Raw genomic sequence first — 17,219 nt, 5'->3', positions numbered from 1 at the left:
AGCCCTGACCATAAAGGCGATGTCATTTGTAATCAGCTTCGGGTAAATTTCATTCCCTTAAACTAAATACATCCGTGTTTCCTATCGTGAATTGTTCATTATATTAGGCTGTACAATAATATTCGTTCTATAGCAAATATTGTTATTTTATTTACCAGTCTCATGTGCAAACTTGAATTCAACTCAATGATTTAATTATACTCTATTGTCACATGTATCAAGGGACGGTGAAATTCTTTGTTTTTGCATGTAATCCGGTATAATACAGACCTCACCCAGGCAGTACAGAGCGAGTCGCCACGTTTCTGGCGACGACAACGTTGCGAGAAGTTCAGTGAATTCAGCTTTATTTTCCTCTCTTGGATTATTTTTTCCAATATCAATCCCTGCTCCCATTTACACATCCTAAGTAAGACCCATACTGTCCTCGTCCGATCAACATCAATTCATTCACTCTGGTACAGCGGACTCGGAATTATTATAAGTTTCAGACATGCCAAACTTCCTCGGTCTTCTGAGGAAGTTGAGGCGTGTAGATGCAAAGGAGGCCACATCGAGAGAACCGAGTGCCATATACGAGGATAGAGGAGATGTAAGTGAATCTCTGCCTCCCATGAAAGGGCTGTTTGTGTTCCTGAATGGTGGTGAGGGTCGAGGTGTAGGGACAGTGGCGCCTCCTCTGGTGGGTTGTAGGGGAAAGCGCCTGGGGATGGGATGATGGGGTGAAAGATGAAGACCAGGGATCTCTACGCTTATTCTCTCTGGAGGGGAGGGAGGGGAGATCTGATGTGCGGATAGTGGTGGAGATACAAGTGAGAGCACCATCAATAGCAGTAGAGTTGAAGCCCTGTTTCCTGAAGAAAGAGCACACCTCCGATGTCTTGGAGTAGAAGACCTCTCGCTGTTCCCCTTCTGTGATCCAGAACCAGTCTGAAGAAAGGTCTCGACCTGAAACGTCACCCATTCCTTCTCTACAGAGATGCTGCCTGTCCCACTGAGTTACTTCAGCTTTTTGTGTCAATCCCCGGTTTAATCCAGCATCTGCATTTCCTTCCTACACACCTCATCTAGAGCACTGATGCGGCGGAGACGGAGGAACTGAGAGAAGGGGATGTCATCCTCACAGGAGGCTGGGCTGGAGGAGGCACAGACGGGGTACCTGTTGGAGTATGTGCGTTTGTGGTCATTGTCCCGATGTCGAAGCGAACATGGAGCCCACAATGATCCATTGTTGACTGTGGAAGAGATGTTAATTATGGAAAACGAATAGTAAAATTAGCGGGACGCCTATGGTGGGTAGGGGGAGAAGGAGGGAGAGGGAATGAAAGGGTTACTTGAATTTAGAGACATCAATATGAATACCGCTGGGTTGCAAGCTGCCCAAGCGAAATATGAAGTGCTGTTCCTCAAATCTGCATGTGGCCTCACTCTTTTTTTTATTTTTATTTTTTTTTATTTTATTCTTATTAGCAGTGCAGTAAATTACATTAATAGATCACATATATCTTATTACATTATGTTGTACCACTTCATTTTTTGAGCTTTTAAAAAGATAGAAGTAAAAGAAGCAAGGAAAATAAGCAAGAATCGTGAAAGTGCAGGAAAGTGTTGGGAGACGAGAGCCCCTTAGGGAAGGAATTAGAGAAGGAAGTAAAGAAAGGAAATAAGACCCTAGAAAGAAAAGAAAAAAAAGAAGAAAGGAAAATCAATCGCTCTATTGAAACACAAAACTCCGCAAAAAAGGATATACCAACCGTGTTTTAATTAAAAGTTTATTTTATACCCCCCGTTACCAGATCCTGGTAGCCTTTATGTTTTAACTTACTATTGCATCTTATGCTTGTAATATTCCCATAAATGCAGACCACGTCTTTTGGAAGTGATCTGCTCTGCCTGCTAGGAGGAGTCTCATCTCTTCCAAGTGTAGTGTTTCGAACATGTTTGAAATCCACATTTTTATTGTTGGTATTGGAGCATGTTTCCAAAGTCTGAGTATAAGCTTTTTTCCCATTATTAGCCCATAATTAAGTAAGTTCTTTTGAAACATATTTAATTCTGGGTTACCTTCCGATATTCCAAAATTGATCCATTCTGCTTTTGGTAGCAGTTTTGTTTTAAATAATTTTGTGAAGATTTCAAATATTTCGTTCCAGAATTTTTGAATTTTTATACATAAAACGAGAGTGCGTTATGTTAGCTTATTGTGACTGACATTTATCACACATGGGTGAGACATTGGGGAAAAGTTTATTTATTTTAGTTTTTGAATAATATAGTCCATGTAATGTTTTATATCGGATTAGAGTGTGTCGTACGTTGATCGAACATTTATGCACATATAGTAAGTGTTTATCCCAGCTCTCTTTTGAAATTTCTATAGCTAGTTCTTGTTCCCAGTCTCTTCTAATATTATCGGTTGTAGATATTTCTATATTATAAATAATATTATATAAGTATGATATTAGATTTGCTGATTCAGCCTTTATCTTCATGGCTTCATCCAATAAGTCTGGGGGCATGTTATTTAGTCTTTTGTATATTTTTTCAGATAATCGCGGATTTGAAGATATTTGAAATATTGATTATTTTTCAAGTTATATTTCAGTTGTAGTTGTTAAAATTATAATAATTTTCCTAATTCATGCAAGTCTCCGAGCGTTTTGATTCCCGTTCTTTCCCATTGTGTAAGTGATTTATCTATAATTGAGGGTTTAAACGAAGGGTTATAGGTTATTGGCATTAGCAGATAGATTTCTTAATTTTAAGTTCTGTTTTATTTGTTTCCAAGTTCTAATTGTACTATGTATCATTAGATTTTTATTATGATTTTTGTTATTAAAATTCGTTGGTGAGAGGAGAGTCGCTCCTGTATTACCCGGAGCGCAGTCCTCTCTGTCCATTACAATCCAATCCACCTGCTGGGCCGAGTTGTCCAGCAGGTGAATCATATTTTTAATATTTACTGCCCAATTATAGTACATAAAGTTTGGGAGCGCTAGACTACCCATCTCTTTTGGTTTACTGAGGTGTGCTCTTTGTATTCTGTGGGATTTATAATCCCATATAAAGTTTGTAATGTCTGAGTCTAATTTTTGAAGAAAAAAAATTTGGAAGATATATTGGAATTGATTGGAATAAATATAGGATTTGTGGTAAGAAGATCATTTTTATAGCATTTATTCGACCTATTAAAGACATCGGCAGCGTTTTCCAGAATTTAATTAGTCTATTTAATTTCTTAAGTAAGGGGCTATAATTAGCATTAAACATACCGTGATAATTTCTAGTGATTTCAATTCCTAAGTATTAGAATTTTTCTGTGGCTATTTTAAAGGGGAATTTCAAAAGATTTGTAGAGTCTTTCGGTTTTATCGACATAATTTCACTTTTGTTCCAGTTTATTCTGTATCCTGAGAAAGATCCGAAGTCCTCAATTAGGTTTAATATGTTTGGTATACTGGGGGGGGGGGTTGTGATATACAGTAGTACATCGTCTGCATATAAGGATATTTTGTTATTTGAATGTTTTGTATTATAACCGTAGATGTCAGGATGTGTTCTAAATTTGTCAGCTAAAGGTTCAATTACCAGAGCGAATAATAGCGGTGATAATGAACATCCTTGTTTATTGCCCCTTCATAATTGGAATTTTGTAGATAGTATATTATTAGTTAATATTCTAGCCGTGGGTTTGTTATATAACAATTTTATACATGCGATAAAGCTCTCTCCCATTTGAAATGTTTGCAATACTTTAATCATATAATCCCATACTACTCGATCAAACGCTTTTTCTGCGTCCAATGAAATGATAGATAACTCTTGTTCTTGAGGTTTGTGAGAGTGCATTATGTTAAGCAGACATCTCAGGTTATTAAACGAGTGTCTACTAGGTATAAATCCCGTTTGATCCTTATTTATTAATTTACTGACATATTGACTCAGTCTTCCAGCTAGTATTTTCGCTAATATTTTTTGATCCGTATTTAACAAAACAATAGCTCTATATGAGCCTGGTTCTTCTATATCTTTATATTTTTTAAGTATTAGTGTGATCGTTGATTCTGCTAGTGTTTCAGGTAAGGTTTGTTCTGTCAGCAAATCTATACATTTTCTGTAGACGTGGGGTCACTGTGTGGTAAAAACTTTTATAAAATGCATTACTTAATCCGTCTGGTCCTGGTGTTTTTCCATTCTTAAGTGTGTTAAGTCATTGACAGTGGAGGAGGCCCATGGGCAGAAATATCAGTATGGGAATGGGTAGGGGAGTAAGAACGTTTGTAACCGTGAGATTGCGTAGGCCAAGGCGGATGCCCCACAACAATTGGCTCCCACAGACCCCGGTGCTGCCTCCCGCCATCACCGGACCAGGAGCGGCTCTGGGAACTCGAACGTGACCGGCTACAGTTCACCCAAGGCAAGTTCACCGTGTGGTGGCTGCACTGGGGAGAGGTTGGGGGGACGGGGAGAGGGATGGGACTGGGGGGGAGAAGGGGGGTGAGGGAAGACGGGTGGTCAGAGGGCGTGGGGAGGAGAGGGGGATGGTGAGAGAAAGGACGGGCAGAAAGCAGCCTCGAGATCTCACGGTCGAGTTTAAGGTGAACTCCCCCTTCTCATTGTACACCTCCTTACTTCCCCCCACCCACTTCTCCCCCCCCCCCTCTCTCTCTCTCTCACCCCACAGGTGTGCTGTACAACCAGTTCCTGTCGCAGGTGGACTTTGAGTTGCTGCGTGACTATGCGCGGGACCTGGGGGTGCTGGGGTGGGAGAATCCCCCCAAGCGGCTGATGGTGGTCACCCCCACCGGCCACCCCGACTTCAAACGCTTCTGGAAACGGCAAACACACAACTGACCACCCGGGGAATCTCCCCCATTCTTGCCCCCCCCCCCCCCCCCCCCCCCCCAAAGCCCAGACTGGAGTAACCCTCCCAGCTTTGTCTGCCCCTCCCGCACATTCAGTCTGAAGAAGGGTCTCGACTCAAACCGTCAGCTGTTCCTTTCTCTTCAGAGATGCTCACAAGTTATAGGAGGAGAATTGGCCATTCGGCCCATCGAGTCCACTCTACCATTCAATCATGGCTGATTTCTGCCTCCTAATCCCATGTTCCTGTCTTCTCCCCATAACCCTTGACACGCGTTAAGGTTGCCTGACCCGCTGAGTTACTCCGGCACTCTGTCCTCTCCATGTTCCCCAGAGATGCTGCCGGACCCGCTGAGTTACTCCGGCACTCTGTTTTCATCTCCCACCCATTTCCCACAAAGATAGACACAAAAAGCTGGAGTAACTCAGCGGGACGGGCAGCATCTCTGGAGAGAAGGAATGGGTGACGGTTCGGGTCGAGGCCCTTCTTCAGACCTGCCTCTCATGCTGAGTTACTCCGGCACTCTGTGCCTTGTTCATGTTCCCCAGAGATGCCGCCTGGATCCTCCCCTATCCCCACCCAGGTCACGGGGAGCATTGTTGGGGTGGGAGGGTGTCCACTGGGTCCAGTCCCCAGCACCCCCTCCCCAAGTTGGGCTGGGCAGCGGGAACCGCCCCACCCTCCCGACCACGCGTGATCCTGGGACCGGCGAAGATTCACCACCGACAGAGGCGGCCGCTGTTTCTGTGTTTTTGCATTTTCTTAATAAAAGGTGGATGAAGAGAAGTCTGTCTCAGTGCACGTTGCCAACGCCAGCCGAGAGAGCAGAGAACACGTTGGAAAATACAACTTCATTCACAGAAGTATTCACGTGTACACACCAGCGCCCAGCGTTCAACAAATTCATATTATACAGGAAGGAACCGCAGATGCTGGTTTAAACCGCGGATACACACACACACAAAATGCTGGAGTAACTCAGTGGGACAGGCAGTATAGTTTAGTTTAGAGATACAGCTCGGAAACAGGCACTTCGGCCCACCGGATCCACACCGATCAGCGATCCCCACACACTAACACAATCCTACACCCACTAGGGACATTTTGTACATTCACCAAACCAATTAACCTACAAACCTGCACGTCTTTGGAGTGTGGGAGGAAACAGAAGTTCCCGGCGAAAACCCACGCAGGTCAGGGGGAGAACATGCAAACTCCGTACAGACAGCGCCCGTAGTCGGGATCGAACCCGGGTCTCCGGCGCTGCATTCGCTGTAAGGCAGCAACTCTACCGCTGCGCCACCGTGACCGATTTGTGGAATTCTTTGCGTCAGATGGCAATGGAGGCCGATTCACTGGATGCGTTCAAAAGAGAGTTAGATTGTGCTCTTAGTGCTGGTGGAATCAAGGGATATGAGGAGAAGGCAGGAACGGCGAACTGATTGTGGATGATCAGCCATGATCACATTGAATGGCGGTCCTGGATCGAAGGGCCGAATGGCCTCCTCCTGCACCTATTGTCTATTTATCGATGTATCCCATCTTGTCCCCTTCCCCTAAACCTCTCTTCTTCTCCCTCTCCTCCTTTCTCACCTCTCTTGCCCCCTACCCCTCCTCCCCTCTCCGCTTCCCCACCCTCCTCCCTTCCCACCCCTCAGCCACCCCCCCTCCCACCAACGAAATGTTTCGAGGGATAGACACAAAGTGGTGGAGTAACTCAGCGGGTCAAGCAGCATCTCTGGAGAGAAGGAATCGGTGATGTTTTGGGTTGAGACCCTTCATCAGTCTGCAGTTCCTTCTTTATATAATATGGGTGAATATGTTGACATATTCTGTTGTGCTGCTGCAAGTAAGAATTTCATTGTTGTGTCTGGGACATGTGGAAATAAAACACTCTTGACTCTTGGACTGAAAGCATCTGTAAATGTTTGTGTCTCAGAACTGTTCTGTAGCTTTAGCATTTTGTACGTGATTATATTTTCTAGAAACACCTCCACAAGTCCCATGGCATGATTTGGCACAGAATACATTAAGAACATTGCAATAGTCTTGGCGTGGTTCAGTCTGAGCCACAGCCCACTGTTCCAATGCACATTATAAGCAGATGGCACTTTGCTAAATGTCGCAACTCTCCCTACACACAAAGAGCAATTTACAGATGCCAATTAACCAACAAACCCACATGTCTTTTGTATGTGGGAGAAACCCGGAGTACCTGGAGGAAACCCACGTGGTCACGGGGAGAACGTGCAGACTCCGAACAGACAGCACCCAACGTCAGGATCGAACCCTGGTGTCTGGCCCTGAGAGACAGCGGCTCTACCCGCAGCTCCACAGTACCTCAGAAATATTAACCCTTTCCAGACACTTTATACTGCCCAACCTGCTGAATGCCTACAACGTTTTCTGTTTTTTGTTGGCGGTTTACGGTCAGACTCACATTCCAATCACCCATTCAATTGGAAAAACTAGAACAAAACACAGATGCTGAAAATCCAAATGGAAACACCATTCGTCATCAGTATTAGATCTGAAATGTTAGGTCTGTTTCACCTTGCAGATGCTGCCTGACCTGCTGAGTATTTGGGACAATTTCTGCTTTTATTCCCCATTTTAGGCCATGCATTTGGTTTGGGCCGCAGGTGTGGTAATAGGTCACAAAAGTCACTGAGCTGCCATCTAGTGGCGGAACCAAGAAGTGACGCAGTTAACGCGTTGAAATGAACGGATCGACAGACAGCTCTGATTTCAGTTGCTGTTTATTTCACTCTTCCCACATTTACATTCCCCCTGGTTTTATTTCCGCCCTCATTGAGGTTTCACGACGTGGAATTTGGGGATTAAATGGGAGCCGTTCAGCGCCGACCTGTTGTCCACCGGATTTCTGCCCCACAGGCCCTGAGCCCCGCTCCTGACGCCGGTCCCGGGACCCGACCCTTTTACACATACGGAGCGGAACCGGAGCAGATTCTTAGCCACTGGTTGTCATCCTGAGTCCAGAAGAAAGGATAAAGTTTCTCTGTGAATTTATTCCCAGTGAAGGTGTGGAGATGGGGCTTGGTGTCCGCGTCGTAAAATGAAACTGTCCCGGACTCGCAACTGAGATAAACTCCCACCCTCCCGGGGATGGGACGGGCGGGGAGAGGGGATGGAGGGGAGGTGAGTGCATTAAACCTGTCACCCCCCCCCCCCCACCCCCGCCCGATGCTCCAGTCTCCAATCTCAGGGGTCAGTATGACCCCTCTCTTTCTCTCCACGGACTCTGCGGCAACTCACAGACTCCAACGCCGACTCCCCGCCACTTCCACCTCCCAGTAACGTCTCCCCGATGTGAATCCCTCCGATCCCAGCACACACGGCCAGACTGTAAACCTCTTCCCGGTGTCAGGGAGACTTCTCCGGATCCATGTCCGTCTCCCACTCTTCAGATCCTCTGACACCTCGAGCAGCGGATGCGCTGTTTCCTCATCCAGGGTGATGGAGACTGAGAGGAGAAGCAGAGAATCAGAGAATCCTCGGGGGTCGGGGGGGGGGGGGGGGGGGGGGGGGGGGGGAGACTCGGGCAGCAGAATGGGTGGATCTTTTGGTTGTGGGGTCGCTAAACGAGAGGGGATTCACGGGTGGATTTGAAGGTTGTGTACAACTAAGAGTACACTGATCTCATTGTGAACCAATATATGAGGTACTTGACAATGTTCCGCATGTAAGGCTGGTCCTGAGAATGAGGGCAGGTGGGATCCAAGACAAGCTTGAAAAATTGATCCAACATTGGCTTGGTGGTTGGAGGTAGCAGGATAACGTAAATTTATTCCCAGTGAAGGTGTGGAGATGGGACTTGGTATCCGCGTCGTAAAATGAAACTGTCCCGGACACGCAACTGAGATAAATTCCCACCTTCCCGGGGCTGGGACGGGCGAGGAGAGAGGTTGGATGGGAGGTGTCTGCATCAAACCCGTCATAATACTGCCCGATGCTCCAGACTCCAGTCTCCGGGGTCAGTGTGACATCTCTCTTCCTCGCCACAGACTCTGCGGCGACTCCCAGACACCAGCGCCGACTCTCCGCCACCTCCACCACCCAGTAATGTCTCCCCGGTGTGAATCCCTCCGATCCCAGCACACACGGACTGTCTGCAAACCTCTTCCAGGTGTCAGGGAGACTCCTCCGGGTCCCGGTATTTCTCACCATCTTCCGATCCTCAGACACCTTGAGCCACAGATGCGCAGTTTCCACATCCAGGGTGACGGAGACTGGGGGGAGAAGCAGAGAATCAGAGAGTCCCCGGGGGTCGGTGGGAGACTCGGGCAGCGCGGCCCCGGGACCGGGGGAGAAGCCGCTCGGCCTCAGGCACAGGCGGGCGGACAACTGACACCTTGCCCGGGGTTTCACTCCAACAACAGCGGGTGGACAATTGACATCTTTCTATGAGTTTTTATCCAGGGAAGGAGAGGGGAATTTCGTTAGGTGGGGGTGGGAGTGCGGAGAGCGAGGAAGATTGCGAGATTTCGCAGTGGATGGAGGAATGAAGTGGACTATTCAAATATGGAGGCAGTTCTGAGCGAGAGGATATTGAGATGAGTTTGAGGTTGTTAAAGAGGAGGTAGAGGTGTGGGGTGGAGGCACCATGATCATAGTGAATAGGGGGAGACATGATGGGCCAGATGACCTGCCCCTGATTCCTTGAGTGGAGGGTGAGAGAGAGGGAGGGGTGGATTGGACCATGGAAGGAAGCACAGGTTGAATGATTGGATGTTAGACAGAATGGTTGGGGACTTGTGGTTACAGGGTCGCTGAAATAGCGGGGATTCACGGGTGGATTGGATGGGAGTGAACCAATATATAAACTTTACTGACGGACTTGGCAATGTTCCGCATGTAAGGCAGGTTCAGAAAGTGAAGGCAGGTGGGCCCAAGTCGAGCTGGCGAAATGGATCCAAAATTGGGTTCATGGTTGGAGGTAGAATGTAGCGGTAAAAGGATGATTTTTCTGCTTGGAGGTCTGTGACTAATCGGTGTTGCAACCTTTGCTTAGTGATTAGTAAGTCTGTGGATAGCGGGGAAGGTTGTCAAAGTCTGCAGCAGGATATCGGGTACATTATCAAAATACTATCGCATGCTGGGATGTCAGATCAAGAGAGTGCAGGTTTATCTTTAGAGCGAGGAATTTTAAAGTGGTTCCGAGTTGGAAGTTTTCTTTACGCTGAGAGTGGGTGATATCTGGAACATGCTACAAAGGAGGTGGTGGTGAGATCTAATCATTATATTTGAGGCACTTATCTAGGTGAGGTGCAGAAGAATACCAATGTAATGTCGGCAAATCGATTAGTAAAGCTGGGAAATAGGTGAACCTGGACGTGATGGGCCGAAGGGCCTGATTCTGTAATGTACAAACATGGCCCTCAGCTCCAAGAGCACTGAATGACTGAATCACCACAGCCACCTGTGCAGGGAATTCCTAAGGTGCCCCAGTCTCTGCGTGCAGTAATGTCTCATTATCTCTGTCCTACATGGTGCAGCCCACATTCTGAGAGGGTGCCCGTTCTCCAGACCCCTCAGACAGGGGAACATATAACCATATAACCATATAACCATATAACAATTACAGCACGGAAACAGGCCATCTCGGCCCTACAAGTCCGTGATGAACAATGTTTTTCCCTTAGTCCCACCTGCCTGCACTCATACCATAACCCTCCATTCCCGTCTCATTCATATGCCTATCCAATTTAACATCCTCCCTATATCCAGTCCACTGAGCCCTGCAAGAACGTTGTGCTTCACTGAGATCTCCTCCAATACACCCGAACTCTCGAGTACACAAGCTTAGTCAACTCAATCTCACCCCGCACAGCAAACCCATTGTCCCAGGAACAAGTATTGTTAATCTTTGCTGCATTTCCTCTGTGTCATGTCTGTCTATTTATCGGTACACATGAGCATAGGAACACAAGAAAACAGGAGCAGGATTAGGATCCGCTCCTCAGGCTTGCCCCTCCATTCAATGTGATCATGGCTGATCTAAGCTGGCGCCAATTCCCATTCTGTGTGAGTTCCCCATATCTAAAATATTCGACCTAAGCAATATTTTACACACCGCATGAGATGCCGCTCTGGAAGGTTGGATCTCATGGGATCCGGGGTGAACTAGCCGATTGAATACAACATTTACCTGGAGGTTGCAGAGTGCATGTTGGCAGAAGGTTGTTTTTCAGACAGGATACATAGTCCACTGAGGTTCCTTATTTATATACACGATTTGGTGTGTATGTAGGTTGCACAGTTAGTCAGTTTGCAGATGGAACTAAAATTAGTGACATTGTTGAGAGTGAAGAAAATTATCTGAGAGTAAATGGGATCCCTGTGAACTGGGCCAATGGGCTCAGGTACGGCAGGTGGGATTTATTCATGTCAAGGTGAGGTGATGCACTTTGCTGAGACAAACCAGGGCAGGACATACACAGTAAACGAGGAACTTTATAGAACTGAGAGATCTCCGGCTGCAGGTACACAGTGCATGGAAGATGCAACAGTGACAGGCAGGGTGGTGAAGAATGTGTTTGTCACTCATGCTTTCATAGGTCAGGTTATTAAATACAGAGTTTGACACAATAAGGTTGTTAGCAAATTAGAGAGGGTGCAAAAGGATTTACAATAATTTCATCAGGTCTTCAGGGCTGGGTCAGACGTTGGACAGGCAGGGACATTTGCCTTTGGAGCCCATCGGGGTGTTTTTATAGATGTGTATGAGATCTATATAAGGTGCACAGATTGAGCGAATAGCCACAGTATTTCACCCAAAGCAGCAGAGTATGAACGTCTGACTCTGGGATGCTTCCCAGCTGATGGGTTTAGTGGGATCTCCCATTTCCCTTCAGTCCAAAAGACCATTAATGTTTGCATCGAGGTATTGCTTAAAGATATCAGAAACAAGAATAATGGAAAAGGTACAATCTTTACCTTGCTTGAAGTAATCAACTATTTCTTTGAATGCCGTGTTGAATGAACCAGGGCAATTAAACGTTTCAATCGGCAAGGCTTAATCTACCACCGGCAGTGGTTTGGCTTCATCACAAACCTTGCAAATATTTAACAGCTGGTTATAAACTGAGCATTAGAAATGTTTTAAGGTGATCCACAAAACACTTACACTGTTTCCGTCAAGACAATGTCCTACATTCGCTTGCGACCAGCTTCCTCCTGAAAGAAATAAAACACAAATCTCAATTGACTGAGATGAACCGTCCTCATCCCGACAGCGGGAATTTCACCAAATTTCTACAACCCTCTGATAATTCCCATTTCACAACTCTTATCGCCACTGTCATGCAGAGAGAAAGCGGATATTGTCGCAGAGATGTAGAACGATGGGGGAAAGCACAAGGCATGTTCATGAGAATGACGTCATAACTGAGAGGATGGAACAATGAAAAGACGGGGCAGGTCGTGGGATTTCATCTGGAGAAGATGTCAGGAATGATGAGAGAATTTAATATTATCGGTGGATTTAAATGGGTAGGGATGAAATAATATCTCAAATCGAAGGGGAGACTAATAATTAAAGTTGAAATGTAACGTGGTCTTCAATAAATACCTAAAGGAATGCAGTCATGAGAACATGGACCTCACTTGCATTGGAGGGACTTAAGCCAACAGCAGAGATACATTTAAGGGCAAGCGGGATAAACACATTAGGGCTCCTGAAATTTGGGGTATTGTTACCGGGTGTGGAGAGTAGTTAGGAGAGATGATGAGTGGAACAGAAAACATGACTGGATAGGATGGGCCGAATGGCCTGTCTATGATTTAGAATGGGATGTCATTCTATGGTGAAACAAGGTGGATAAAACAAACAGAGGGATTTCCCCCAATGTGACCACCCACTGCTGATGGGAACCGGATATAGATGATCAATCTGATGTGTGCGCCACGTTCTAGATTTCAATGTTAATCCCCACAATGTGGCCATGGCTGATCTCGCCCAGGACTGAACTCCTCCTCTTTGCCTACATTTCCATCGATTACAATGCCCCTCATTTTTTTAAATATATCTTCCTCTGGTTTAAATACGTCTAACATGTAAAACCTCTCAAGGATCTCTTGGTTGGAGACTCCCAGATATTCACCGCCCTCTGTCCATTCGTGGTCCTTGGGATCAGATATAGGATCACCTGCAATTGTTTTAAACTCCACATAATATAAACACGTCTCTACGTTCCGGCCAGACAGTCCTGAGATCCCATAGATTCAGCGGGAGGCCAATTAGTTTCTGAACAACAACAGCGGGAACAGAGGGAACATTTACTCAGTTCCGAATTACTGGTAAATGCAGCATTTATTTCTGAAATGTCACCCACTGGACTTTCACTTCACCAAACTGTAGTTTAACCCCTCATCTTCAAAAACACCACACTGTCTTTTTGATCCATCTGTTGCTGCAACTTTAAGAGTTCCTCCTGAATGGAATTTAAATTATCTTGAATCTTTCGAAGATTTTTCTCCATTGTATTCAGAATCTTCTTCGCTTCCTCCCGGATATCTGCCAGTGCGCGCTGCTCTTTCTCAGTGAGAATCTGGTGCAGTTCAGCATACTGGGATGTGATCTTGGACTGAAGGCTGTGTGACTGTTCCTGTGAAATAAAAGGTGAAGAATATTATATCGTGTCATTGATTGTGTTTCCTCACGACTTTAACGGTGACATTTGGCCTGTGCATTTTTTATTTACTTTGGCAATTCAATAGTTTGTCTAATGTAGACAAAAATGCTGGAGGAACTCAGCGGGTGATGCCTGAGACCCTTCTTCAGACTTCACGAAATATCGTGAGGGTAATGTTATAACCCATCAATCCTCTACCCCCAATACAATTCCCTGCTGCCTGTTCCTTTTCACGTGCCCATTAATTCCCATTTATCCATCCACCACCCACTTTCCCAGGGATTATAACAGTCACCGATTGACCATTGACCACCGTGTATTGGGGACGTGGAAGGAATCCGACGCGGTCACGGGGAGAAGGCGTGAACCACACGGGCAGCACCCGAGGTCGGGATCGAACCCGCTCACCAGAACTAGGAGACAGCAGCACTACTTGTGTCACTGCGCTGCCCTATTATTACACGCGTCACAGGGATCAAATCTACACAAGATCAGGAAATCGAAACTTAAAAGCCTCACCAGAACTCCAGAAATCTTCTGTTTCTGTTGCTGCTCCATTCGCTGGATCTCTGATTTCTTTTTTGTGAGACTGGATGGAAGATTTCGCCTGATCCTGGGATTGTGATTGAAAATCAGAGAATAAAAGTTAGATTATAAAGATGGAATTAAACAATGATGCGATCAAACTCGGTTTGCTTTTACCTTGTAGGTTTCAACAGCTTCTTTAACCGGCATGAAGCTGTGAGACTTGTGTTCCCGCCCAGCTGCACAAATCACACAGATCAGCTTCTTGTCAGTTTCACGAAACAGCTTCAGTTCTTCCTGATATTCCTCGCACTGAAGTTTACTTTCCTTCTCTGTCCGATTCAGGCTCAGTTTTCGAAATTTCTCAGATAGTCCCGCCAAGGCCAGATTCATCCTGAGGGTGCGGTCCGTAAACTCCTCTGTACATTCCGGGCCGGGGTTTCTCTCCTCCCTGTCCCAACTCTGTGTGTTGCAGGAGCGGCAGAAGTTGTGCCCGCAGTCAGGTATAACCGGATCGGTGAAGAAATCCAGGCAGATCGGACAAACTGCCTCCTCGGTTAAACTCTCAACCTGATCTTTCGAAGCCATTTTAATCCCCCACTTCCTGGTTCAAAAAGCATCCCAATTCGCTGAAACTGCTGACGCCTTGCAGAAATTAATTGGAGCGCCGGAGGCTGACGTGAATGGTATCACCTGGTGAATGGATAGGGTGACTGCACAGTCTTTTACCCGGAGTAGTGGAGTCGGGAACTAGAGGACACAGGTTTGTGGTGAGAGGTGCATGATTTAATCGGAATCTGAGTAACAATATTTTCACACAGAAGGTCGTGGGGAAATGGAACAAGCTGCCAGAGGAGGTCAGTGAAGCTGGACAACAACGTGTCGACGGGCTTTAGGACCCGGGGGAGCCCGGAGCTGTGGAACAATCAATGAAAGGGGCGGGGCATGGCTGAGGGGAGGCGGAGCTCAGCCCCGTCAATCACAGCCCTGACCAGAAAGCCGATGTCATTTGTAATCAGCATCGGGTAAATTTCATTCCCTGAAGAAAGGTCTCGACCTGAAACGTCACCAATTCCTTCTGTCCAGAGATGCTGCCTGTCCCACTGAGTTACTCCAGCTTTTTGTATCCATCCCCGGTTTAAACCAGCATCTCCATTTCCTCCCTACACACCTCATCTAGAGCACGGATGCGGCGGAGACGGAGGAACTGAGAGAAGGGGATAGCATCCTCTCAGGAGGCTGGGCTGGAGGAGGCACAGACTGGGTAGCTGTTGGAGTCAGTGCGTTTGTGGTCAATGTCCCGATGTCCAAGGAAAAATGGAGCCCACAATGATCCATTGTTGACTGTGGAAGAGATGATAATTATGGGACACGAATAGTAAATCTAGCGGGACGCCTATGGCGGGTAGGGGGAGAAGGAGGGAGAGGGAATGAAAGGATTACTTGAATTTAGAGAAATCAATATGAATCCCGCTGGGTTGCAAGCTGCCCAAACGGAATATGAGATGCTGTTCCTCAATTTTGCATGTGGCCTCACTCTGACAGCGGAGGGCAGAAATGTCGGTATGGGAATGGGAAGGGAAGTATTGTGGCGGCTCCCAAGGGTCGTGCCATCATAGTGTCAAAACCCCTCGGCACAGGAGTGGTTCAGTCCGGAGGCGGCCCTTAGCCGGAGGCTTTAAAGGCAGGGATTTGGGTGCCATCTTTCTCTCGTTTGGTCTTCCCTACAACTGGGAGGAACATAATAAAAAGTGCCTCTCAAAACACGACTTCGTGCTTCATTCTGAGACCCACGCACTACATTGGTGACCCCCGACGCTCCATTGGCGTCATGATGGAGAGAAGACAAAGCCCTACCTCCTCACAGGCTGGCCCGGCCCTGTCTCTGGACGCGGTCTCCATAAAACTGCCCAACTTCTGGACCACCCGGCCGCTCATCTGGTTCCAGCAGGCGGAGGCCCAGTTCAACCTGCGGGGCATCACGGTCGATGCCACCCGCTTCTATTACCTGGTGGGAGCCCTCGACCAGGATGCGGTTGAAGAGGTCACGGACTTCCTCGCAGACCCCCCGAACGATGATAAATACCTCGGCCTGAAAGAGCTCCTGCTCCAGATTTACGGACTGAGTAGGATGGAGCGGGCAGGTAGGATCCTGCATATGGAGGGCCTGGGCGACCTACATATCGGAGTACACGACATCTATGTGCTACATCAAGGGGAAAGAGAACCGGGTGGCCGACGCATTGTCCCGGCCCGCTATCAACGCCGTGTTCGAGGTGGCGCCCGGAATGGACTATTCTGCTCTGGCGGCGGCACAGCTCACGGACGATGAGGTGCCCGCCTACCGGACTGCCATCTCTGGCCTCCGCCTTGAGGGTGTCCCTCTCGGTCCTGGGGGAGTGACAATCCTGTGCGATGTGTCGTCCGGTCAGCCGCGCCCCATCGTCCCTGCCACCTGGCGCCGGAGGGTGGTCCACGGACTGGTTCACCCATCAATCAGGGCGACAACGGCACTAGTGGCTGCTCGTTTCATGTGGCACGGTCTGCGCAAGCAGGTTGGCCATTGGGCTCGCACATGCATTCCGTGCCAGACGGCAAAAATCCAGCGCCATGTCCGTGCGCCTCTCCAGGAGTTTGGTCTACCTCACCGGAGGTTCGACCATCTCCACATAGACATTGTAGGGCCTCTCCCGCCGTCCCGGGGCATCACCCACCTCCTTACAATGGTGGACCGCTTCACGCGGTGGCCGGAGGCCATTCCGTTGAACGATACTTCAACGGCTACATGTGCTCGTGCGTTGTCCGCGCACTGGATTGCTCACTTCGGGGTGCCGGCGCACATCTCCTCAGACCGGGGGCCACAGTTCACCTCCGAGCTGTGGTCAGCCATGGCTCGCTTGCTGGGGGTGCGGCTACACCACACCACGGCTTACCACCCGCAAGCTAACGGTCTGGTGGAGAGATTCCACCGGCAGCTGAAGGCAGCACTGAAGGCACGACTCTCCGGCCCGGACTGGATGGACGAGTTGCCGTGGGTCATGCTGGGCATCCGGACCGCTCCCAAAGAGGACTTGGCCTCATCATCGGCGGAGCTCGTTTACGGGTCGCCACTCACGGTGCCCGGGGAGTTCGTGCCGTCGGCGCCGGGGCAGCAGGGAACGCCCTCATCCACCCTA

The 17,219-nt window shown here is 47.8% G+C and overlaps 1 protein-coding gene across 1 annotated transcript in view; it reads right to left on the bottom strand.

Moving 5' to 3' along the window:
* Positions 1-8,079: 8,079 nt before the first annotated feature.
* Positions 8,080-17,219, bottom strand: part of LOC116969148 (E3 ubiquitin-protein ligase TRIM39-like) — a 623,262-nt gene continuing 614,122 nt past the window's right edge. Inside the window, exon 6 of the mRNA XM_033016077.1 lies at positions 8,080-8,348. Coding sequence (XP_032871968.1) covers positions 8,137-8,348 — 212 coding nt within the window. The 3' untranslated portion in view covers positions 8,080-8,136. The remainder of the gene's footprint in view (positions 8,349-17,219) is intronic.

This window comes from Amblyraja radiata, unplaced genomic scaffold, assembly GCF_010909765.2.
Source record: "Amblyraja radiata isolate CabotCenter1 unplaced genomic scaffold, sAmbRad1.1.pri S110, whole genome shotgun sequence".
NCBI lineage: Eukaryota > Metazoa > Chordata > Chondrichthyes > Rajiformes > Rajidae > Amblyraja > Amblyraja radiata.
The sequence above is the reverse complement of the archived record's forward strand: the minus strand, read 5'-3'. Positions and strand labels throughout refer to the sequence as shown.